General features: G+C 32.3%; 2 protein-coding genes across 2 annotated transcripts; both read right to left on the bottom strand.

The window, feature by feature from the left end:
- Positions 1-881: 881 nt before the first annotated feature.
- On the bottom strand, positions 882-1934 carry LOC149539860 (uncharacterized). Its single transcript, XM_089799375.1, has 2 exons — positions 1129-1934; positions 882-1041 (listed from the first exon to the last, which is right to left on the bottom strand). The coding sequence occupies exons 1-2, from the start codon at positions 1450-1452 to the stop codon at positions 1024-1026; spliced, it is 342 nt and encodes a 113-aa protein (XP_089655501.1). The 5' UTR covers positions 1453-1934; the 3' UTR covers positions 882-1023.
- Positions 1935-4902: 2968 nt separating this feature from the next.
- Positions 4903-5812, bottom strand: LOC149539859 (toll/interleukin-1 receptor-like protein). Its single transcript, XM_089799374.1, has 2 exons — positions 5445-5812; positions 4903-5326 (listed from the first exon to the last, which is right to left on the bottom strand). The coding sequence occupies exons 1-2, from the start codon at positions 5804-5806 to the stop codon at positions 5239-5241; spliced, it is 450 nt and encodes a 149-aa protein (XP_089655500.1). The 5' UTR covers positions 5807-5812; the 3' UTR covers positions 4903-5238.
- Between the last annotated feature and the right edge of the window lie 22004 nt (positions 5813-27816).

Genomic DNA, 27816 nt, shown 5'->3' with positions numbered 1-27816 from the left:
GAACCTCCATTCTGCTCTCAATAATTAGCTCTTCCAATCCTATGCAATTTTCTATACCTTCGATTTTCACATTTCTGTTGCGTCTTCCTAGATGAAATTCTCTGAGAGAAGTTGATCTTGCAAGACTCGCAATTCTCTTCAGCATTTCACAGTCCTCCAAGAATATTGACTTGAGGGTCATTGGCAGTGCTTCGATCTCCTCTAAATGACAATTTGCGTAGACTGAGAGTTTCTCCAAATAGGTAGAACATGAAATCTTGCACACTTCTGTTTCGTCTACACGCAGACACTGAAGATTGCTCGATCCAAACGATAATGATGAGCCGCTGATTGGACAGTTGACTACACTCAGACTCTGAAGATTGCTCAGCTGCCTAATCGCTTTTGCTACAGATTTCTCTCCCACACGATCCAGCTCAGGACAATCTCTAATATGAAGCTCTGTCAAAGAAGACAAATCTCCGAGAGAATCGGGCAGACATTTCAGCTCGGGACAATCTTCAATCCAAAATTCTGTCAAAGAAGACAGCCATCTAAGAGAGGTCGGCAAGCCTGTCAACAACGCCTGTTGTATGAACATCTGTCTAAGCTTGCTGAGTTGACCGATGTTCTCTGGTACCTCCCTCAGCGCACACTCCAGCAATCGTAGCTCAGTCAGGGAAACATTATTTGCAATGTGACGTGGCAACTCTTCCAATCGCTCGCACCCATCAAGATTCAAATACTCCAGCTTTGTTACGTTTTGCAGATAGTTCAACTCCTCTTCTGACTTCAATGTGAGTTCTCTACACATGACCAAATTGAGATGTTGGAGGAGACTAAGGTTTTTGAAAGAAGCCGGCAATGTCCTCAACACACTGCTAAAAGACAAATCAAGATGCCGCAGAGTGGTCAAGTTGCCGAAATTGATCGGCAGTGATTCCAATTTACTGTAAATCAGAGTGAGGTATTCCAGGGATTTGAGAAAGCAAAACTCGTCTGGCAGACTCGTAACACTGGAGGCATCAGTGATTTCTATCTTCTTCAAATGAGTGAGACGCCCTGCAACATAATTCCGAGTAGAGGAACGTAAAGCATTGAGCAATTATAAAAGAGTCGAAATATAGATTCAAAACATACTCGGCTTACCTCGCTGTCAACCCACAGCTTTTCCAAATGATGTCCTCCATATGTTTCTTCTTCAAAGACTTCTAAAACCCTCAGATTTTTCATTAGAAGTCCTGTCGGAAGATTTGGCTGTCCAATTTTGAACCAGCGAAGCCACACCAGATCTCGTGATACTTCACTATAAAAGGAATCCCCACTAATCACTAAATATTTGAGCCCAACTGAAGAGGGCGAGAGCGACCAGATTCCACAATTTGTGTCAACCTCGACTCCTCCCTCGGAGAACCGAACGTGGAACTCATCAACCCTACCATTTATTCCGTTGGCTATTTTTCGATAGCGCATCCCTTGTCCCTAAATAAAAATCATAAAACATAAAATATAAGATAAACCTAAAACATATCATTTTAAACATTTATAGACATTTAAATTCTAAGAGTAGAGAAACAAGAGATGGGATCAAACAAACCCAATAATCCCAATTCATTTGATATCCGGTTACTATTATTCCATTAATGCCGATTGTCTTCTACATAAAGAGAGAATATAGAATAAAATTAAACTCAACAGTAGAAGAGCTTATACAGCTAGCACTAAGATCAATAATTAATTTCTACCTACCCAAACACAATATACAATCTGAATAAGTAAATTTTCTTCCCCTATTTGATTATAGTCAGGCCTGGCTAGGCAGGCTCTCTTCTTCTTGGTCTTGGAAGAGAAAACCAGCAAATTAAACGAAGCGTCACAAAAATGTAAATAACTCAAACCTGGATTTGCATATTGCATTTCATGTAATAGTGTCATCAGAGATTCTGAAATCTGGTCAGAACTTTACGGGCTAAAAAATAAATGAAATATATCTTTAAGTTGTAATAATATTGCTCACACAGCATCTCTTGTATTCATTAAACCTTTTATATATAATTTATTTAATGAATCAACGCATTAATTTAATTATTTAAAAAGTATTAGTGTCTATATCTTTCCAAAAACAAGCAAGTTTGCGAATTGAGCAAAGAAAAGCCTCTAAATAAGAACTGCAGAACTAAAAATTTAGAGAATACATCTTGTTCCTGACTAAGAAAAGACCTTACAATAGACCTGTATTTAGTTATGAAAGAGCAGACAGTAAGAATGCCTTTTTACAATAAATAATGTAGATACCATATACATTAGTACAGAGATTAGATCAGATGTATACAAAATCAAATGCTAAAAATCATAAACCTATTACAGCCAACATCCAGATTAATAACTTTTGGTCTGTTTCTACATTGATTGAGACACCTATTATTAAGCTAGACTATTTTATTAGGAAGTTAATTAATCATAAAATGGATAAAACTTAGTGGACACAAACAATTGTATGATAAAAAATATGTTATTTAATTATATAATAAATAAATTATTTCATGTTAAATTAATTGTAAATATTAAATTTTACCTTTGTTTGGTTCTGAACATTGATAATTGTTTTAGGGAGTCCAAAGCGATAGGGGGATTGGCTTGTAGCAATGCTGCTTCCCAAGTCTCTAATATGATCATACATATTTATTTTGACTCCATCAAATTCAACCAAACACTTATTAAAAAGACTTTTCAAACCTTGTTGACCACTCCATCCCAATCCATTCCATATTTCAATGACTAAACTACTCTCTTCTCCAATGAAAAAACATGCAACATCAAGAAACATTTCTTTTCCTTGATGATCAAGGTTGTCATAGCTTATTTTGAGTATCTCTTGAATATCATTAGGTACCACTGTCATGACTTTATGCAACAAAGACTCCCAAATTTCTTTTTCAAACTCCCCTTTGAGCTATCTTCCAATAACCTTGAGAGAGAGAGAGAAAAAGTCTATTACAAGCCTCTAAGAACTTCTCTACAAGCTCCTCAAATCCATCTTGGTGACGAGGTTGTCCAAAGGCATGTGAAGAAAAAAGTTGTTCAGCATAAACTGGATCAAGAGGTCTCATTTTATATGTAGTGGCAACAGGCCAAAATTTTAGTACATCATATTCCCTTGTGGTAACAATGATAAGACTACCACTTTCAAGCCTATCTTTTGAAGGCATCAAAGCAACCAATTGGTCCATATGATCCACATCATCTAAAACAATAAACATCTTAACTGATCTCAAATTCCTTAAAAGAGTTTCTTTATCTTCTTCAATATTAAAAAATCTTACATCTTCTACACACAAACCTTTGAGGATTTTTTGCTGCCTCTCTGTATTGTTCCCATCTTAGTATATAATTTAAATAATAAATAAATATTTTATATAAATCAATATTAATAATGATATTAAAATAATAATATTTTATAAAGTAATATTACATTCTAATTATATAATAATATCATATCATGTTATAATAATAATCTTATATAATATAGCAATGTACTATATTATAATCTAATAAAGTTGATATATTATTAAATTAATATATATTATAATATAAATATTTTGTGATATTAATATAAAGTTAATATAAATAAATAATTATATAATATTATTAATATTAATATTAATATTAATAATAAATTAATATTAACAAGTAATATTAAATAATAAATATATATTATATATATTTATATTATCAACAAGATACCAAATTGATATAATATTATATTATATCAATTAACATAGTAGAAAAATGTAAATTATATAAATAACAAATATATTATTAACGTGATATATTATATTATTATAATAACATAATAAAATTATTAAATTATAAGAATATATATAATTATATTATATTATATTTGGCTCAATAAAACATAATAATAATATACATTGTAAGCATATTACTCAAATTATTATTATATCATAAACATATATTATTAATAATATTCCATATAATATTATAAACAAATTATTAAATTTTAAAAAAATAAGTAATGTAATTCAGATGCTCATATGTTAATCATCAATAAAATAGTTATAAGTATAATGAATGGAGAATTAGCTAAAGCCACGGTACCAAACATTGAGATTAGAATTCACCATTAAGAGGGTATGGACTCAAGAAATGCTCACATAATTACGCCATTGATCAAAATATTAAATCCCTCTCCAAATCTTTATTTCTAAATGCTATTTGAAAACACCATCAATGAAGATAAATTGGTTACATGAATTGGTTTGTGAAGGAATGTGTCCCTTTAGTTTTAGAGATATTATAATAAGGTCACACCCACTTGATTAGACATTCAAGAAAATCATCAAATGTAATTCATCTCTAATGAGAAGAATAATTCATCTCCAACTCCAAGAAGAAACAATAGACTCCAACGAACATGCAGAAGTTGACAGATATGGACAGATAGGAAAAGACTATCATAAATGATATAGATAGATGTTTCCTTGCAAAATGACCAAACTAAAGTCCAATGTGGATTAAAAGATGAGCTAATCACATTTAAACAAGGATTCTAGACGAAAGGGGAGATAGAAGATTTGGAAGATAAGCATTGCATAAGATCGAGGGTTCATAGTCTTGACGGTAATAGAAGACATTGACAATATCCAGGTTCAAATTGGTAAATAGAAATCTCAATCCAAGACTGCATAAACTGGCAGCCACATTGAGAGCACTAGTCGCCTGAAATATTAGAACGTATCTTATCTCTATCAATAGAAGGTTTTATGCTATTCAAGGAACTTGCAACATTCACGTGATTGGGCAACAATGAACAAGCAAGAATATTAAATATATTGCATCCCTTCATGGATCCCTCTGTTTAGAGTGGCAGATTGTCAAGGCAATCAACGGTGCAAGTATATATTTGCATGATCAGGAAAAATGGTACAAGTATTTATTTGCATGATCAGGAAAAATACATACGGCAAAAAGGATACAATAAAAGAAAAAATGAATGACCTAAAAAAGGGGTCATTACACTCTCATACAACAGACCTTTGGTCGAGGCATCTCGCACATTAGATACAAAACTCAACCACTTAAATGTGAAAGAGTATTTATTATATAACTCCTTTGCGAGGGTGGTCTTACCAGACCCACCCATCCCACAAATCCCAATAACTTGTACACATTGATCAGCTCTCATAGAGTGGATTGTATTCGTATTCCTCTCAAAGTCTTCCACTGTTGCTTCCATACCTACTGGATAGTCTGCAACTCATAATAACTTCTTTTTGCTATTTTCAATATAGTATTCACAATATCCTTGAGCTGCCTCTCATGGTCGCTGAACAAGTAAAAACTTTGGAAAATCAAAACACTGCGCATGCCAAAGTTAAAACTATACATACACGGAAAAGAACCGATATTTGTTACAATAAGGAGGCCGAGTGTGTGGGACTTACTCTTTATTTTGTATGGCTTCGCCCTTGTAAAATGATGCCTTGAAGAGTGCCTTCTTCCACTCATTCAGTTTTCCCAGATATCTATTCTTCCGTAGATATCCTTCAAAGGCATCAGCATACTTTCCTTTCCCTTGATGTACCCATCTGAGATCGGTAGGATCTACATCGTAGAAGATGGGAATGATTGGGGAGCCAGACTTGACCATAAACGAGAGTTCTTCCAAACACCAGGACGATTCGGCATACCCCTCAGAGAAAATAGCGATGTGGACCAGAGCGCTGCTCATTGCTACTTGTAATGTATGGGGAAAGAAATCGCCATATTCTAACTCTGGTTTATCTAAAACACAGAGACATGCCATTGAGTGAGCGTGGCATAGAGAGCGGTAGCTATGGTGGATTTGACGTCTGGTCCTCGATGATTGATGAAAACGTCATAGGAAGGTCTTTTCATGGGTGTTGAGGCAGAAGATGAAGAAGATGCAGATGGTGCGAATTCATCAAAAGCGTCTATACACGCAGCCTTTCCTTTACTCCCGCTGGCAGAAGTTGACGCCATGGACGCTGGTCGCAGTGAAAGGGGGTTGAAAAAAACCCTGCTGTTGGGAAGCCGGCGAAGGGCTAATTTGTTGTGGAAATTGAGGCTGCGGGATGAAATGAAACGCTGTTACTTCTTTTAGCGTACGAAACCGCGCGGAAAGAAGACGGGAATCATGAGGGAGGTGGAAGACAGCAGATCCATGTGATATCACAGTACCATCAAACGACTTTCCTGCTTTTTAATATTATTATAATATCTTATTCTTGTTTTATAAGCTGTTTAGGGAAGAATATAGAAAAGAGGGAATCGGGAACGGAGATGAGAAATAACCAAAAGCATGTGAATTGGAGAAGAAATGATGAAAGACGTGGATTGATTGATGAGCAGCTTCGATTTGTGCGGGGAAATGTATTGCAAGATACGGTCAAAACTGACTCGGGGTTTGCGGAATTGTGGAAATCATATGAGTCGTTGAGATTAACGTGGAATTCTGTGCGACATGGACCCTGTTGTTGGTGAGGAAAGATTATTAAAAAATGTCCGTCAAACAACAATAATGGACCACTTTTGTGTTTTCTTCCGGACACTATCCAACACGGTTGCACCCATTCATCCAATCCACACATTTGCCACCATCTTTTCTTCTTTCTCCCACATCAATCACACTCTTCCACTCCTTTAATTTTGTTTTCTTTGTCACCGACTCAATTATAGGAAATGGGGAGGGATATAGTACTCATTAAAGAAATTTCTTACATATTTCGTTTTTATGAGTATTTTTTAATTTTGACTAGAGAGGAGCTAGAACACGAGTCAGGTATAAAATGTATAAAATTAGCGGGCCGATTAGGGGTCCATACTAACCTAATTTCTAAATATGTATGCGTAAGTTATAAAAGTTATTAGAAAATAATAGAAAGTTATGCATTTTCTAGTATTTTTTTAATACATATTTATTAATATAAACATTTAATAACTGTTATTTAGTCAATCAAATTGGCCCTATACTTGATCACCATTTAATAATTTTTGTTATGCTTGAAAGTTGGTCATATCATCCAAAATAACGTAATAAGTGAATGAAAACTACACACATTAGAAGTCAAATGGGGTTCGCCAACCCAGTCACAACCATGAGTAAAAATTTAGTAGTGACATCTGGAACTCTATTGACCCAAAATAAGATGACAATTAGCGATGTAATGCAAGTGCTAAGACACCTTGTGCCTACTATGACATGTACAGACTAATGTTTTGTTGCACGACCTTGTTCCATCTATCCAACCACCTTGTTCCATCTTTCTAGTACATGTGCATAGGCACCAACCACTTCAACATAAAACCACTTGCATCTATACATTAAATTGTATAAGGCCGTCGTTTTCCATTGAAGGCCAATCAAATCATAAGTAAAAGTAGAAATCAAAGATAAACTTTGTAACTTCAATGGAGATTCAACATCCAAATTAATAAGAGTGCATACATTAAAGATATCATACCGATATTGATTTCAAACATACAAACCTAGGTTCCAAACTCAATGAAACTACCATAACCATTAATAGATCATTTACGTAAAAAATCACAACTTCAAAATAATTACCCCTTTTACCTTTAATTGTTGAGAAAAAACTTTCTATAAATAATAGAATTCATTTCAAAAATTGTCTCAATCTTGAAGGACATGATTTGTAACCTTGGGGTCTAATTTATAGCAACAACATGTTATCTCCTCAACACCAGAATTACCTATACCAACAAACCACATGTAAAAGTATCTTCATTTGTTTTGATTTAATATTCTTCACTTTGTAACCCTCTATCTCACCAAATGTATACATGCACTAACATGTCACAAAATGTACCATAAACAAAAAAAAAATACTGTGCTACAAAATTGATTTTTATACTCAATAAAATTGTAATAGTTATCAATGCATCCTTCATAACAAAAAAAATGCTCTACTTTGACAAAATCACCTTTTTAATCTTTGAGTTGTTGAACAACTCGTTAGAAACAATATCATTCATTTCAAAGTTCACCTCAATCTTGAATGACAGGGGGAGGGTTAACTAGAGTTAGTACAATACACATTCCTCCTAACTTAAATAATATTGACCTTGCATATTGTTTTAGACTCTATCAAATTATCCATTGTTATTTATTTCACTATTTTCCAAAGACCCGTTAAACTTTTGATGATGGCAAAAAAAATTTGCAAGATAGTGGGCTACGATAATATTCATGTTATTCTCTACAACAACCAACAAATTTTTCAAAATCAAATCTTTCATCCATCTTGACACAATTAAAATGTACATAATACATATATACTCATCAATTAACCTATTGTTTATCTCATTTGAGTCTTGAATGGACCTATTACCATAGGCACATGAAGAGTGACATTCTTTGAATAGTTATGTTTGACTTATAGGCCATGACCATTATATCATATGAATCTTCAATTCAAGTTCCTTAAATGTTCATGTTATATAAAACTTGGAAGATATATAGAGATGTGGATACTCAACTATTTTCTAATGATCTTGTTTTCAATTGTCTTGTGCATCTTAATTTGCATAAATTATACCATATGATTGCAATGGTATTCAAGATTTTGATTCTTTGGAGTGCTTTTTAAATTGACAATGTTTGTTTGAAGGTTCTAAATTCTAATTGAGATAATGTTATCATACCTCCACATTCAAGGATTCCTTGTGTGAAGTCATCTATTAACACTTATATCATTTTGGTTCAGTGAGAGAGTTGTCATCTTCGATCAAATTTGGAGGAAACTTTTGAGGGGTTATCTCTCTTATATGATGAGATTCTTCACACTCTTCTAATCAAACCGTCATTATTTATAATGGTTTCTCTACATTATCTTTTAAGATTCTTGATTTTTCACTTTCTTCATTGATTAGGAAAATACCTAATTAGATTATGAAGTCTTCATCTTTTGCATAACAAGGAAACACTTAAGAAGCCCTAAAAACATAAACTTAAATACCTTAATGTTTCTTTGTGACAAGTCCTATCTAAGGCAGGAAACATTGTTGCATTTGTTCATAGTTTTATTTTTTATTAGAGTAAAACTAGTTTTACAAGGAGTAAAAACCCAAGTTATACATTAAAAAAAAACATCCTGTACAAAAGAGAAGAACAAAAAATAGCCCCACAAAACCTAGACACCAAACATTAACACACAATAGGGAGTCACATGCCCACAAGCATGCTATAACATCTTAATCACTTTATCATTCTTCCCAAAGATATTCTCATTGATATCCTTGACTTTCCTACCTATTATAGCTAAAGGGGCCATGACCTTATTCTTGATTATCACTGTAGTGGCGAAATCCAATATGGAAGAACTAGCCCCAACCTCCACTCCAAAATCCTTTTCCTCGACCACATCTTTTCTCCTCTTCTTTACTTGTGTGTCCTCATTGTTTTATGAAATTAGATCAAGTTTTTTATTAAAACCCTTACCATTTTTGTTAGAGATTATTCATGGCAGGGAGCCCATGTGTTCTCATTTTCCCCTCTTAGGGATGTATATTTATTTTAACTTTGTGATTTTGTAGCTCTTGGGGTATATAGATGATTCATCTATGCATGACTCATTTCTCACTTATATACAATTTCTTTTTACATTCACTTTAAGAGATGGTTTTTTGCATGTTAGTTTTTTTACTATGTAGAATTTTAAAAATTGGATTTAAAAAATATATATACTTGATTTATTGTTCTTATATTATTTATTAATCAAACTAGTCCATAGAATCAAATGACAATTTTTTTTTTAATTTTTAAATAAATTTAAGAAGTACTACTTTTTGTAAAACAAATTAAATGACATCAATTTATACATAATTATTTTGAAGATGGATCAACTATGAAAAAATGATAAGTTTAATTCAATTTATGGTGATCCTACACAAGAAGTTTTCAAAATAAACTTTACGGTCAAAATAAAATTAATAATAATAAAATATTAAAAAATATACAAAAGTATACTAATCAATCTTTAGTGTCTTAAATATCTTTCTCAAAAGGATTTACAATTACACTTTTGTTGATGTCAAAATATGGTAGCTATATACATGCATGAACAACTAAAGAAAACATTTTTAATAAGTGGTTTTTACACAACTATTGAAACCCAATTTCTACCATGTCGATATTAAAATAAATTGCATATTTGAAAACCTAACTTGAAGCATTATATTTCACAATACTTAATTTATTTGAGTTTTAATCTTTAATTTATCCAATTTTTTAAATTAATCATAACAAAATTTGAAATTCATAGAAAATACTTCAAATTTTTGCACTTTTGTGAAACTCAACTCTTTATAAACACCCATCATTTGAAAACATCTTATAACTCCTGAAATTAAACAATCTCATTTCTTGTACACTCTCTTGTAAAAAAATCATATTTTTACGAGTACTATAATATACATAGTTCAAGTGCTCACTTAAATAACTAATACCACATTTATGATTTATTATGTTATTTATAAGATTTCAATATTTATTTTTATTTAAATGCAAACATATATAAGACATGAAAACATAACCCCTGAGAAAATGCAAAATTTGCAAGACATGTTCAAAAGAAAGACAAAAAAAAGAATAACTCAGAAGGCAACATCAACAATAACAGGTACTACATGAAACAACAAATATTTTTGTATATACATTTAATATTCATGATGTAAATGAGAAAATCCCAATAATAGACCAGTTAGTTCATATTATTGAGAAAGTCAATAATAATGATATCGAGGCCAATGAAAATTTGTTGAAATGGTCTAAAAAGAAATTTGAGCACAAAGTTTCAGATAAAGTCTCAACAAAGATAGCAATCAAGTAGGTTGAACTTTCTAATCTTGTAAATATTGTAGAAGGATTTTGTAAAATATTTATTCTTTGTATAACAAGCTTTATTATGTTGAGTTATTCATATTTCAGAATCAACAATCTATTGATAAAATTCAAGCCAACTTGAAGTCATCAACGCATTCTTTGAGCAGGGGATGCAAGTTCAAGATCTATTCATTTTAATAAACTCACTTTTACACAAGGAAGGTTAGCTGAGTTACAAGAAAAGGATTACAATTTAAGAGAAAAATTTCTCTCCATTCAATCCATGTTTCTACCTCATTTGGGGGTGATGCAAAAAGAACTTTAAGTTGCAAAAGATCTAGCTTAAGAGAGATTCACAACTCTCTACAACAAACAATTTTTTTGATCTCGCTGCATAACTTGAGATCAAAATAAACATTATGGACTCAATCAAATCTAGTTGGGATCATACATTTGCAATAATTTTGCAGGTTCATAAAACATTTTTGGACAAATACAATCCATCCTTAGTAGCCATAAGTGTCAAAAACAAGGGGGGAAATAAATAGATTGGCGAAAGGGAGAGATTGAAAAGGGAATTGATACAGACCATAGATCAGAACAAGGGGGACATAATAAATCATGGTGATATGTATATAGATCTGATCATAGTCTAAGGGGGTGTGTTATCTTGTAATTTGGAACGGAATGATAAGTCATGAAAAAGTGTTTTTGCCACTAATGTCAAAGGGGGAGATTGTTGATTTCTAAGACATGTTGCCTATTAGTGTTAAACACTTAGTTACTTTGTAGGCAGAGTCGGTTAGTCATCACTATGACCAAACTATCCAAAAGGGATGAACAGTGTATGATACACTTGTCTATTTTCAAGTGAAGATCGAGCAAGTCTTTGATTGCCGAGTACTTGAGTTTGGACTAAGTGACAGTGTATGTCAAGCATGTTAGAAGTCAGTAGACACCAAGCGAAGAAGAGATAGCTTATGCTAAGTGACATAGTATGTGTCAAGCATTTAGATGTTGAGGGACAACATGTATATTAGTATGGACCGAGTGTCAGGATATACAAATGTTGAGTTAACCAGTTTTGGTATATGTGTTTGTGATGGAAATTAATAACACTTATGTAAACCATTTTTGACCAAATTATACACTTAATTTACAGATTGTAAAGAAAACTAAAAAAGTCATTTACATGTTTTGTTAGAGATCATTGATCCCATTGTGAGGTGATCAACTACTCAGAAAAAATGGAAGGACTAAATGGAAAAAAGGGATGAATCTAGATCATTGATCTAAAATTTTCATCAATAGGTTATTTAGAAAGGGACCCAAACCCTAAATCATTAATGCAAGTAGAGACAAAGTGATAGTGAAGGAGGCTATGTTTGTTAGAAGTAGAGAGATAAATCAGAGAAACCTAGTTGTAAAAGAGAATAACAAAGAATATCTAATAAGGAGATCAAATCAAAGTTAGAAAGAGAAGATCTGTAACATAGCAATAGAGTGCTAATCAAAGGATTAGGTACTGAGACATTCTAACTAGTGTTTTAGGGTAAATATCATAATAGAGTGGTCCTAATAGGCCTATTGAAATCTTCTAATAGAGTTCTTACTTAGTTTTAAGTTTAAAACCTTTAATCAAGGTAGATTGAATATGTCATTTAAGCTCCTAATAGGCCAGACTCCTCATGAGGTAGATCACCAGAAGTGATCAAATATTGTAGCCTTAATAGGCACACTTTATTAATGCAATAGGGAAGATTTATGGGTATCATCCCCACCACATTTTTACCTTCACCATGGAGGGATTTTAGGTAGCCAAATATTGTATGTTATGTGTTTACATTTACCTTCATGTTTATGGATGCAATGAATACTTACCTATTTATTTCAGCATAACGGTTAATGGTTATATAGTTGAAGACCTAGATATGGGATGGGTTAGTGGTGAATGCACTTGAATTACTATTTGTTTCAAGAACTAAAAAGCTTTATAGATCTTGATTCACACCCTACCCCCACACCCCTCCACCCTCTCAGTATATTACTTCCCAATAAGACTTCCAACATGTTCTAGTAGAAACACACCAAAAAGTTTGTTCTTTCCAAATTAAAGATTTTAAGTTGGCTATCTATGACAGAAGACACATGTGATTAAGATGCAATATTAATTCTTCCAATTTGAAAATGGCTATTTAAGAAGGGTTTAAGACCTAATTGTGTTTTGTTAAAGTTGTTGGAGAGATGATTGTTCAGGTAAAGGTGAATCAAAGGTTGAAGAACTAAGGCAATCGAACAGTGTAGAGAGGAGAAAAAGTATATCTATCACATAGATTTGAATGAATATTTGAAAGAGAAGATCTGCCATCAGCAATCAAGTGCAAATCAAAGGATCATGGCACTAATTACATTCTAACCATTGTATCGGGTGAATCTCTTAATAGAGTGGTCCTAAAATCCCTATTGCAAATCTCCTCATAGAGTGCTCACTTTATTGTGATGTAAAAATCCTTTAATCAAGGTAGACTTAACATTATTTTAAGCTCTTAAGAAGGTAAACCCCTCATATGGTATATCATCAAAAGTGATCAAACTTTGTAGCCCTAACATGAACACTTTATTGCTATAATAGTGCAAATTTTGTCAATTTCATCCCCACTGTAGTTTTACTATCACCTTGGAGGACATATGTGTTACCATATCTGGTGTTATGTGTTGATCTATTGCTTATATGTGTTATTCATGTTATTAGATGTTAGATATGATATTACATGTTGATATATGATGTTCCATATTAAGGTATAAGGTTAAGGTTGAGATGTGTGGCACGAATCAAGTCTGAATGTGATTCATGTTGAAGCGGTAAAAGTTTTATAGATCGCGATTTACCCCCCTACTCAGCATCTTACTTTCCCTACTAGATTTCCAACAATAAAAATGCATCATTTTCTAGAGTCTAAAACTATATGCAAGGTCAATATTCAAAGTAAGGAGGATTTTGTATTGCCACTAACTCTAATTATCCACCCCCATTGTCCACTTTTTTATTATTTCTATAAAACAAATCCTAAAGATACCTACAACATCTTTCAAGACTGAGGTAAACTTTGAAATGAGTGATATTATTTCTAGCAAGTTTTTCAACAACTCAAAGTTAAAAGAGGTGTTTTTTTTGAAGTTGTGCATATTTTGTTATGAAGGATGTATTGATAGGTATTCCAAATTTACTATTAAAATCCAATTTGTAGGATAGTAAATTTTTTTATAAGTAGGAGATAATTTCCACAGCAAGTCAAGTTGTGATATTGCTATCAGGAGTTAACTATGTGATTTTGAGTCAAACTCATTGACCAATGCTTCATGAGTAGTGATTCAACATGAATCCATCGCTCATGAGAATAAATGGAACACTTAGCACTCATTGGATCTAGGTGATGCTCACAAGGGTGAAGCATTGGGACTTCTTAGGAGGTCACCCATCCTAGTACTACTCCAGCCTAAGCACACTTAATCCATCTCGCCATTAACAATTTATGGTTATATAGTTGAATATCTAGATGTGAGATGGGTTAATGGTGAATGCACTTGATTTACTATTTGTTTCAAGAAGTGAAATGTTTTATAGATCTTGATATCCACTGCCCCCCCCCCTCCCCCCCCCCCCCGCCCCCAACTTTCTTTGGATCTTACTTTCCAATAAGACTCCCAACATGTTCAAGTAGAAACACTCTTTGTAACACACCAAAAAATTTGTTCTTTCAAAATTGAAGATTTTAAGTTGGCTATCTATGATAGAAGACACACATGATTAAGATGCAATATTTATTTTTCCAACTTTAAAATGTATGTTGTCAACATAGTACATCAATCATCAACTTTATAAATGGTTCAAAAAGATCAACTTAATAAATCAAATTGTGAAAGATGAAAAGAGAAGGTAATAAGAGCATGTTAACCTTAGTCATTCAAGAACTGTGCATTCATTTTAAAGCCTAAATTGAAGTGTGCAATTCACAATGTTCTTTGAAACTTTATGCATTTGAGATTGTGTGACTTTATTTTAGACCCAAATTAAAAAATTCATTGTTTGGTTCATTCTCTTAATCATTCAAGATTGTGTGTATGTGAGAGCATGCATTATTTTTTTTAGTACCCAAAATGAAATGTGAGTTAAATTTTAAGATTTAAAAATTTAACTCCCAAAGCTTTGTTTAGATCTGAATTTTTACTGTATCCTCCTAACAACATCTTCAGCCTGCAAAAAAGAATCATTTGATTGTGCCTTTATTTGCTCCTGAAAGATTTTTTTATGAAAAATCATGAAAATCTTATATGGGTCAGTGCAAGAAGTTGGGTCTCACTTTTGGCCAAAAAGTGGAAGTGTTTTTCTTGTTTTTGAAATATTTTGTCAATTGATGCCAAAATTTGAGCCATTTAGAGATTAAATATTAAAAAAATTTAGAAATAAAAATTGTAGTGCCTGAAATCTTCTTTTTGAATATGTAACTTATTTGTATACCCATATGATAGATTTTCTTTTTGGTATGGATCTTTAAAAACCACTTTTTCAAAATGCCTATTTCAGAACCATACCACGCTCATGTACGGACACCATATTTTGACACAAATGAATGAATTTTTGCGAATCCTTTTAAATGGAGTTACCTGACACACCAAAGATTGATGAGAATATTTTTCTTGAATTTTGTAATGATTTTTTTTTAAAAAAAATTAATTGGCTATAAAGGAAAATTTTAAACCCTCTCGTGTACGGACACCATAATTTGATCAAAATTTCACTTTTTTCAGTTTTTTTTTTTTAACTTCAAAAGAATTGAGTGTAGATTGATGACATATAAATTAATTTAAGAAAAAATATAAAATATAAAAGTGATTAAAGATTTAGTGAATGTTGCTATTTTACATTTAGGTACCACCTTTGATTAAAAAATAATAAAAAAATAGAAAATAAAATCATAACTCTATAAAATTTATATTTCTAGAATCAGGACAATGAGAGCTCTAATGGGTTTTTCGTTTCGTAAAAAAATTTGATCGGGAAGACCCTCTAAAAATTATGGCAAGGCATGAATTTGTCAGTTCAATGCCTTAGCCAAATCTTGAGAGGCCAAGGCATAGGCTTGGTCTCACCAAGCCTGTCCCAAACCAAAATCCGAGGTAGGGAAAAAAAATCTCGCCTCATGTTGTAAGAAACGGGCACCCATTATTTGAATTTCAAAAAATGGGTACCCATTTTGAAAAGCTAAAAGCAGCATGTAAAATTTGCTGAAAATTTAAAAAATTAAATTTTTAAGAAACAGGTACCCATTTTTTACTTTTAAAAAATGGGTTACCCATTTTTTTTAAATGGATACCCATTTTTTATTTTTAAAAAATGGGTGCTCGTTTCTTAAAAATTCAAATTTTTAATTTTTTGAGAAACGAGTACCCATTTTTTGAAAATAAAAAATGGGTACCCGATTTTTAAAAATAACGGGTGCTCATTTTTTAAATTTAGTGTCGGGCACCCAAGTCAAAAATAGGTGCCCATTTTTAAAATCGGGTACCTGTTTCTAAGAGGTCTTATTTCGCGGATTTGACTTCTGTGGAATTGCAACCCAACTTTGTGCATTCACCCATATATTGCAAAATATTGATCAAACAATATGAATTTTTTACTATAGATTTTTGAATCAACTTCACATTGCAACAAAAAATCATCACCTAGTTTTCTAATTTTGTCCCAAAATAAGTTTTTAATGAAAAATCATGAAAACAATATAAATTGATAGAAATTAATTTTTAAACTTTGATATTTTTTCTATTGGCTATCAACATCAATATCAACCTACAAGATTGTTTTCATTATCCAATTATTTTATCTACTCTCAAAATGTATGCATTAAAATCATGATGCAAAACATACAAAGCCAAATCTAAACATCTAACAAACTAAACCAATTAAAACAAACATATATGATAAACTAATAAAGAAACCCAAAGAAAGAATGCAAACCTACGAGTCGTTGTAGCCTTCTTGATATGTAGATATGGTCATGATCATGGGCGTGTTCTCCAATCCAGTACTCAAGCTTAAACAATGGATGAATTCAATAGATGGATGCATCAAAGATTTGAATATCATCAAATAGCACTTTGAAAGTCATTAGCTCTCCAAATGGTATAATAATTCTACTCAAAAGGTGGATGATTTGTGAGGAGAAAAGGGTTTTATTTATAGGCAATTGGGTGAGGAGGAGATAAGAATTGTTGATGGATAGTTAACTAAGTGAGATGTGAGATAAGCTTCAATTGACTAAGATAGGTGGAGGAGATGGACTTCTGTGTTTAGAGATGGATGAGGGAAATGTGGCATGAGAGTGGACTTGGGCTTGAGTCAGAGAGAATAAATCATGCCTTAATTTGTGCAAGTGATCTAGAGAGGGATTTTAGACATGAAAAAGGAGGTGATGTGTTTGAGTTAAGGTGGATGAGGTGTCTTAGTTGACTAGATGATGTGGGAGGTGGATGGATATGTTAGAAAAATCATTAGTGGGTGAGTTAATTAAATAAACAAATTATTTAATTAGTAGAGGAATATTTGGTGCATGAGATTTAATTGAATAGATGAATTATTTAATTAAAAGAGGGATATTGGTTGCATGTGATTTAATTAAATAAATGAATTATTTAATTAAAAGAAGAATTATTGGTGCATGAGATGAATTTAATTAATTAATTAATTAATAAAAAGAGGAGTCATTGGTGCATGTGATTTAATTAAATAAATAAATAATTTAATTAAAAGAGGAGTTATTGGTGAATGAGATTTAATTGAATAAATAAATTATTTAATTAAAAGAGGAATTATTGGTGCATGAGTTGAGTTTGGGTTACTGTTGGGTGGAGGGATTTCATTAATTAAATTAATTAAATAGAAAGGGGTTTTGGAGATTAAATTAAATGGGTTTTGTATTTATTTAATTTAATAGAGGAAGGGGGATTTTATTATTAAATTAGACTATTTGAATTGTTTGTTACTTTATTAATTAGAGTATAATTAATTAATTAGGGGTTAACACTAAAATTATTAAATATTGAATGTTTAATTAAAATATTATTTAGAAGATTACTAAATGTGATTATGAATTTATGCGATTATATTTAGGTATCTACACTATCAAGTGATGAAGAGGAAGATGAAGGAAGTGAAGAAGAAAGAAATTACGAAGAAGAGGCTAAAGGAAAGGGTAAAGAGATAGCTATGACCAACCCATAAACTAGTAAAGGTAAGAGGAAAGATTCAATGCTTACATTTGACACGCAGTGAGTGACTAGGAAGAGAACCAATGCAACTACTACTCTAGTTGCCAACCCAAAAAAGAAAGGAGTAGTGAAAGTAACAAGAACAACTCAAGGAAAGAATACATCAAAGAAGAAACAATATCTAGACAAGGTTGACATGAGAAAAATAGTGAAAAAGTCGAGGAGAAGGCTTATAGTTGCAAAGGAATATGATGATGAGGATATAACTGAAACTAGGGATACAAGCCAATTTAGAGTTGTTGTGCACAAGAAGCCTAAGACAATAGAAGAGGTATGTAAAAATATTAGGGGAAGTGTAGGATTATTACAATTCCATTTTATTAAGTTTGGTAAATTGAGTAAGGAGGACAAGAACAAAGTAGATGAAACATTGTTAGCCATGATGGCTAACTTTAAATACACACCATTAGAGTTAGGGAAAATGATACCCAATGAGCTCTATGGTAGAGTATATGCAAAGTGGAAGCATGCATTGGTAACTAAAAGGTAAATAAGAGAGGGCACACTTTCCCAATTTATTCTTGAATTGAACAAATCTCCAAATCCATGAAAGAGTTCAATAACATATTTATTCCTAAGATGCTCAGGCTTTCCTAATCTTGGAAAACAAAATTGAAAATATTGTTGAGGAGAGAAAATAGATATGGAAGAAGAGGCAGTGCTTAATACTTAATCATGAAGAAAATGATGAGGAAGGAAAAGATGATCAAGAACATGTGGAACTAGATAATACTAAATATATTTATAATGGAACTAGAAAACCTTGTTGATACATTTCACAATTTGGTGCAACTAAATGAAGGGTAGACAAAAATAGTGGTTATTGATGAAGAACCAAAAAAGTGCCCAGAAATAAATGCATTTAGTGAAGATCATAGCTGAGCCAGAGAAGCTATGTGGAGATCATGTACAAACTAAGTCAGTACAAATGCAAGCTCATGATAAATTGATGGACCCCAATCCAGTGATCTTGTAAGTAAAGGACTATCCCAGAATTGATGCACAAGAGTTCATATAATAGGTACAATATACACCTATTGCTCCTACTATACTAATTGTCACAATCATTCAATATCAATGACAAGGAGATATAAGTGAAAGTCATGCCAAGAAATAGAATGTCTTAGCCCTTAAAGAGAAAATTGCACAAATGCCAGGTCAGAAAACTAATCCCATTAAGAGAAATGTAAATGATAACACTAAAGAAGAGAAGAATGAAGAGATTTGAAATCATCCAATGGATTAGTCCACTACATGTGAAAGACCAAGTTCCTTAGGAACACAAATGGATGGAGCAAAGGAGGCTATGCAATTGAGCTCCAGAGGTGAACTCACTGCTAATGTTGAGACAAAAAAAGGAGAATGCAGATAAACAAGATGTGACTACTACTAAGTAGAAAATAATAATTATGGAGCATACTTAGATTGAGAAGACACAGAAACTGAGCATAAGTGTATAAAATGAAGGTCTACATATGACAATGTTAAGCTCCAACACCCTAGATTCAAAGGGGAAGAGAATAAAGAAAAATAAAATTAAGTTTACAATGGAAATTCAAGGTAAGCATGTTACCTTAGACAAAGTGATTGTGATTCCTAATTGAGACACAAAAAAATTGACCTATGACTAGAGAAAGACATTGTGTGAATTGTTTGCAAGGAAGACCAAACAAGAGGAAATAAGAAGAAAATATCAACAAAAGCAAGTATTGTATGATATCAGGGATATATTTCTTGAAGTTATTCATGTTGAGAACTTGAATGAACAAGCTTCAAATATTGAACAATTAGTTCAAATTGTGGAGAAGTTGAATGACCTTAATATAGACAGAAGAGAAAATATTATGCAAAGGTTAGAGAGAAAATTTGTGAATAAGGTGATGGAGAAAGTTGCACCAGAAATTGCACTCAAACAGGTTGAAATGTTTACCCTTGTAAATGATTTTGAGAAGATAGTAAAAAATGTAAATACATTATTAATGAAGCTATGTTATATCCCATCATTTACAAAATAAATAAGAGACCAAATGGATAAGATTGATGCTGATTTGCAGCAAAGTGGAGACACATGGACCTTTGATGAAAGTTCGGGCTTAGTACATTTTTCAAAATTGAGATTTTTGCAAACTAAAGTTGACTTTTGAAATGTCAGTCAAGCTTTGTAAAGGTCCATCATTAGTGTTTCCACATTCAATGGGAAAAAATGTCTTTCACTATTTTTTTTAAAGAGGCTAAATCTGGTAATTGCTCCCAAGTTCTGTAACCAATGGTTGGACGATCATATCAATGCTTATTTTTTCTATTGGAACCCCTTTTATTGGAGCAATAGAGAAAATAAAAGAAACATTATTTGGTTTTACATTTGGCCTTCTTGTCCCAAAGGGAACATCCTGCTTGATGTGCAATTCATTTGGATCATCTCTGTGGATGTTGCCCTTCTCAAAGCACTATCATAGAGATCACATATATTGGAAGAGTTTCAATTTTCTTAACAAATATTTGGGCTCAACAAGTGTGTAGAAGGACCATACAAACTATCTGATAGATTGTCTCAAAGGTGAGAATGAGAACACATTGTGAAATGGCAAAGCAAGGGAAATCCAGCATACATAAAACATTAAAAATCCAATATGCGACCCCTATTCCAGACACCCATCCATCTTGTGTGTCTGTGATACGTTGGAGGATTGATGGAAACATATCTTCTATTAAGGACTCTGAATGCAATCATAATATAATTGCAAAGGTGTGCGGTGGCTGGGTATCGAATCATGGGAGCTGACCACCTATTTGATCAAATGTCTGTCTCGATTAGAGAACTTCCATGAGAAATGGCACATGGTATTGAAGCTAACCCATGGAACCAAGTGAAACTCCATATTGATGTCATCGGTGGGGATAGATCAAGCATGTATTGGGCCTACTAGAGAAACCCAACTCCACATGAAGAAACCCTGCCAATTCAAGTCTCAACACTCCCATAAAGCATCACGCATTTGTGTTGGTGATGAGTGGATAATGATTTCCATTGAATCATGAACTTGCACCTATGGGTGAGCCCGATCAATGAGGACTCGATTATTCCCAATATCTAAGTATATAAACTTGAGAATGTGCACATTGATTGTTTGACAGGATGCCACCAAATAAATGTGAATGTGAATTGTTTAACAAAATGATCACAGTCCTAATGATCTATATTTGCGCTCATGTTCACTTTGTTATGGTGAACCTTCATTGACATTTATAAGAAAATGCAATGACTAATGTAAAGTCAGATAAACAAGAGACATGGAATATACTGATCCCTTAATATTTGCATGATGGTGCTCGACCACTACTATAAAAGGATTTCATCATGATGAAGGATGCTACAACTGTTAGCCACTTGTCTCCAAGCAACTGACTTGAAGCTTTCCTTATTCTGTATTGAATATTTTCATTAGTCCACAAAATATGGGAGAAAAATCATCTTCTTCCTAAAGTGTTTTATTAAAACAATTTATAACCAGTGGCCCATATGTAGAATTTTTGAGCAGGTATTTGTGAGGTCGGTTCTAAAAAATCTCTATGGACATCAGAGATCAGTTTTTATACCTAAAAATAAACTGATCCAAGGGGAAAGATAAATATGCTAACAGAGAAAAGAAGAGGGATTCTACTTTTTTGTAGATTGTGTGCTGCATGATAGGGGAAACACCAGATTATATGTTGCGTAGTAGATTGTATAGGGCTGGGTAGTTTTTTATTGTAATCAAGTTGTTATTTTTGGTTTTCTGCAAGATTTGCATCGTCAGTAATATTCAAAAGTTGGATAATTTTTGGTTGAACAAAAATTTCATTGTTTCAAAGACTATGTGCTCTGAATCTCTTTCTCAGTTTATGTGTGAATCAAGATTGAGTAGTGGAGTTGCATTCTATTATGGAATTCATCTATTGCAGAATCTTGTTGTGTTTAAGCATTTCTTACATTTTTAGAACGCATGTATGAGTGGAAAGATTTTGTATTTTCCATCATTGTATGTGGTAGTTGTTCCTTTTCATTTATGTCATAGGTATTTGCCCACTATCCAAGAATAGTGAGGGTAGCCTTTGCTTTCAGGTTAAAAGCATTTCTTAATCTCATTCTTTGTATATCTAAATTGAGGAGTTTTACCCTATACAATTCATAGGGTGCTTGCACAATACAATGGCAAAGTGACCCAACTATTGGTAACTTTTTGTATCTTCATTTTTGGGCAAATAAGGGCTATTTTGGAAGTTTTGTGTGAAGACAAACCTGTTTACCAACAATTTAAAAGTCTAATTTCAATTTCAATTTTACAAACCAAACACAAAAGATTTATCTTCCCATTCATCTTCTAGGTGAACCAAATGGAATAATGTTTTTCCCAAAACTAGATTGCGAAATAGAAAACTTGATTTTGAGAAAATCTAGTTTTGAATCAAAACCCATTATTACTAATTCCATGAAACAAACAGGCCCTTATGGAATTCCCTATTAGCTATTATGCATTAAAACTATTCTAATGGAATTTTTTATTTACTGTAATTTGCTAATGGAATTTGAAGTGGTGACATTCACATCAATCTTATTGTCTCTTTTCGCATCGCTCATTTGTGTGCAAGCTTTCTTCAATATTTATCTGCAAACTTCTTTATCTATGTTTTTGTTTCTATCCATTTACTCTCTTTTTTACATTCACATTTGCATATGTATATATAAATTTCTTGAATTAAATGAATATAATATTTTAGTTAAATATGAAATCATATGATAACTTTAATAATGTAATATAATATACAGTTGGTTTAAATTCTTAATTTTTCTAAATATATTTTATCTAGTTTTATATTGATTTAAAGAGAACAATATAATAGTTTTAATACAATGATAGAAGAAGTTATAAAACACACACACACACACACACACACACATAAGAAGTATAAAAAGGGTAAAAAAATTAAAATGAATTCAAAATCTATAAATTGTTTTGATTCTATATAGTAAAATCTTTAAAAAAATTAAATTGTTTATTCAAATCTCCATCTAACTATTGTCTTTAATTTTTTAAAAATAAAAAATTGACATTAACTTTAGTGTATTAAGTTTCCTCTATTTCTCAAAATTTATATGTTTCCTAAAAAGGGGGCATGTGGCTAGAAATATTTTAGCCAATCCTATTTTAAAAGATTAAATTTTAAAAATTATTTTGTTAAAAAATTGACCACTTTACTTTGATCGAATAAAAGTGTATATATTAATCACTTGTTACGCTGAAATACCTATACTTTCAACAAAATATGAAAAAACTTATAATAAATAATCAAATATATTAAACACATCTATTAAAATATTATTTTAATAATAAAATTTGTACAAAATATAATTTAATTTTTTGAATTGGTGTATAATAAAATTGTCTTGTTACCATTATACTAAGAGCTAGGAAGCTACTTTGTCACCATAAGAATGCTTCAATGCTTTACATGGCAAATTTGATGTTTGGATTGGTAGCTTAATAACTTTCAACTAAAAGAGACCATTATCTTGAGAAAATTAGATTACAACATGCATTTACCTTCCAAGTTGTGGGACTTATTTCAATCTTGGCTACCTTTTAATCTTCCTCACTATTTAATGGTATTTGGGAATGCATTCTAGCTTTAGTCATCTAGGCCATTTGGTGGGTAACAAACAAGAGCATATTTCGAAAGGAGGTCAATCAGATTAGTGTTGTGTTGCAAGACATTGAGAAATCAGTGGCAGAGCCTATCAATGCTAATTTGTTTAACATTAAGTGCAATTTCTTTTCCTCATCTTGGGATGCTAAGGTGGTCAAAGCTTGGAGGGGGGTTATTATTCCCTTTTACTCAATTCCAACTTAGAATATTGCTTCTTATGGAGACAGGCATAAAATAAAATAGAGTTTTCCAGCTAAGGATTTTGTCAAAATTAATTTTGATGGTGTTTCTCATGGCAATCTGGGATTGTCAGGGATTGGTGTTTGTATTTGTGATCATGTGGGTAATTCTTGTGGCCTCAAAGCTCTCTTTATCTTACCAGGCACTAATAATATTGCTAAAGCTACTTCCCTATTACATGGTTTAGTCTTGGCTAGATGAGGGGGATATCATAAGATTCACATTGAAGGTGATTCTATGGTTATTATCAATGCATGCATTAACAGAAGTATACATAATTGGAGCTTAAAATATATTTTGGATCCAATCTAGAAATTATTAGATTCTTTCTCAGATGTCCACATTTCTCACATTTTGTGTGAAGGCAATCATGTGATAGACTTCCTTGCTAATTGGGGTTATGATGGAGTTTTTACTGATACATTATCTACTTCTCATTGTATCAACAATCATTCAGATCTTGGCAATTCGATTGATCAGGATCGACAGAGAGGATTATGAATTGTGTGGGATATTAGATAACTATATCATTTCTCTCTGTTGTGAGATTACTTCTACCTACATTTTCTGTAATGTGATTCTTAGCTATTTTCTTGGTTGGCAAGCTAATTTGAGTATCCTTGTCTCTGTCCTTTTCCTTTCCTCTTCTCTTGTTTCATGGCCATGACTAAGAGTTTTCTTACTAATTCTTTCTCTGATGAGCCTCCAAAACAAGCTTATTCTTTTAATAAATAATTCAAGTGCTCCATCATTTTTTGTCAACAAAATATGAAAAAAATTGTCTTGCAACCATTATATTGAGAGATAGTGAGTCACTTCATCACAATAAGAATGCTTCAATGCTTTACATGACAAATTTGATGTTTAGATCAGTAGCTTAATAGCTTTCAACTAAAAGCATCCATAACCTATGAAATTCCTCCATTAGCATTCCCTCTTGCCCCATCACAACTACAATTTTCTTCACTTCATCTTCTTCTCAGTGCTCTCCTCCATAACAATATACAGAGTTCTATAATATATGATTATACATTGAAATAACATAAAACACAAAATATATGATTATAAAAAGTTATAGACAATTTCACTATGTTCCATGAATGTCGATTCTCCTCTACATACACATATAATATAAAATAAGAAACTTCAAATTAAAAAAGCCTATACAGCCCATACTAAGATTAAAAAATTATTTTTAGCTTTCTAAATATATATATCTAAATAAGTCAGTAACTTTTCTTTTTCTATTTAATTGTAAAATAGGCTTACCTACTTAAACTATCTTCTTCTTGGTTCTGGAAGAGAAAATCAGTAATTTTGTTCTTTTATTTGATTTTAAATGATTCATGAAAGAATGAAGTGTGATTTGAAACATTGATGTTAAAAACAATAATACAATCAAAAATAAAGTTTATATTTATATTCTTATGAATTGTAGAAATCTGATTACGAGGTTAATATAACCAACACTTAGATTAATAAATTTTAGTTTCACTTTATATTGATTGACACATGCACAATTTCAGTAAAAGGGCATTAAGTTTAACAAGCTAGACTATTTTATTAGAAAGATAATTAGTCATAAAAATCAATAGAGTTTAGTGGACAAAAATAATTGTATGTTAAAAAATCATTATTTACTCATAAAATAAAATATTTAATTCATCTAAGTAAAAAAATTGAATTTTACCTCTACACTGTTTTGAATATTAATAATAGTTTGGGAGAGTCCAAAGCAGTAGGGTGATTGGCTTGTAGGTATGCTCCTTCCCAAGTCTCTAATATGATCATGCATATTTATTATGTCTTTCTTAAATTCAATCAAACACTTATTAAAAAGAATTTTCAAACCTTGTTGACCACTCCATCCCAGTCCATTCCATAATTCAATTATGAAATTACTCTTTTTCTGGTGAAAAAACATGCAACATCAAGAAACATCTATTTTTTTGTGAGGATCATGGTTGTTGTAACTTATTTTGAGTATCTCCTCAATATTATTAGGAACCATTGTCATGATTTTATGCAACAAAGACATCCAAATTTCTTTGTCAAACTCCCCTTTGAGTTGTATTCCAAGAACCTTGATAGAGAGTGGTAATCTATTGCAAAAACATGATATAATCATTTATAGCCAAGGTGACAAGAGAAGGAATACAAGAAAAATTTTAATATTCTCTTCATTGTCATCTGAAGGAGAATCCTAATAAAAGAGGGCATAAAAGCATCAGGTGGCCTCCTAGAACAATACTGGCAAGAATGTAAATTGCACACCCTTTGAATCAACCAAAGAAGAATTATAACTTTGATTTCACCGAGATTGCAATCTTTTATGTAAAAATGAAGTGTTCATATTGCCTTCTTGAATCTAATCAACTCTATCCTTCTTCTTCTAGTATATTTCCTCTCTAAGTTCTCATTCTTCTAATTCTTTGAAAGCAATGGATTCAACTTTTCCAAGAGCCTGTGAGAAACCAAGATCTTAAAACTATCTAGTAATGACATCAAGACACTCCTAAGCTTTCCCCTTCATACCATGGAGGTTCCCAAAGCATTCTTTGTTCCATTCCTTGAGTTTCCTTTTAAAATATTGAAGTTTTTTAGAAAAGGTAAAAATAGCACTACCGTAGGTGGGGACACCATCTCTCCACCAATACACCATAAGATCATGAAGAGAAGAGTCTTGAAGCCACATCAACTAAAACTTGATGGAGGATTTTAGGGATTCAACACCTCAATATAAGAAAATTTAATTGGCAAATGATCTTAACCCCACCATTCTATAATTTTTGAAGAGAGAGAGAGAGAGAGAGAGAGAGAGAGAGAGAGAGAGAGAGAGAGAGCCACTAACCTAGAAGAAGGAAATCAAGAATCTGTCCAAACATTTAGAAACAACTTCAACTCTAGACTTTCTATCATTCTAAGTAAAGATCCCATTAGTTGGGTTGGTATCAAATAGATGCAAAAGATCAATATTTTGGGAAAGAAGATCATATGACAACCATAGTCAAGCCAACCAAGCCCTCTTCTCCTTCAGACTTAAAACTAAATCTAAATCTCCTGCTAAAATCCAATGATGGAGAGGATGATAATTTCCAACATACTGGATGTGTGACCAAAGTCTCACCTTTCCCACAAAATCCATAGGTCCATACACATCAGTAATCAGGATCATCTCCCTAGAAACCAAAGAAGAGACCGCCATAGTAAGGCTTGAGCGAGAAGATACCCAACCAAGAGGAGAACTATTTTCATGGATCCAAAAAATAACCAAACCTTTGGTGTCCCCCATAGCCCCAACACACTAGCATTTTCCATGAGGCCAAATACTAGAAGCACTTCGGACCATAGGCTCTACTGAAATCTTGGTCTCCTGGATACTAAAGATATCTAGACAATGAACAAACACCAGTTCGTGGATAGATTTTTGTCTGGGGATGCTATTCAATCCCCTTACATTCTATGAGAGAATAATCATCATTTAGTCTAGAGTGGTGGAAATGAGAATCCATGGGTTTCATAGCCCTAGAAATTACTAAGACATCTCTTGGAATTTCAATCTTCTCCTGGCCTTTCTTATGCTCAAACTTCAAATGTGGAGTAAAAGAAGGCCTCTTAAAAGTTCTTTGCAATAGACCCAAAGGTAGAGGATACCCTTTTCTCTTTCCAAAAGTTAACACATCCTTAACCAAGTCTGCCAA

This window comes from Cupressus sempervirens, chromosome 9 (assembly GCF_028749045.1).
Source record: "Cupressus sempervirens isolate cs-2001-9-10 chromosome 9, ASM2874904v1, whole genome shotgun sequence".
Classification (NCBI taxonomy): Eukaryota; Viridiplantae; Streptophyta; class Pinopsida; order Cupressales; family Cupressaceae; genus Cupressus; species Cupressus sempervirens.
The sequence above is the reverse complement of the archived record's forward strand: the minus strand, read 5'-3'. Positions and strand labels throughout refer to the sequence as shown.

Bases quoted from the DNA above. Each gene is read 5' to 3' on its own strand.
- LOC149539860 (XM_089799375.1), bottom strand. From the start codon at position 1,452: ATGCGCTATCGAAAAATAGCCAACGGAATAAATGGTAGGGTTGATGAG.
- LOC149539859 (XM_089799374.1), bottom strand. From the start codon at position 5,806: ATGGCATGTCTCTGTGTTTTAGATAAACCAGAGTTAGAATATGGCGAT. The intron at 5,327-5,444 runs GTAAGTCCCACA...TTACTTGTTCAG, and splicing joins GAAGCCATACAAAATAAAGA to CGACCATGAGAGGCAGCTCA.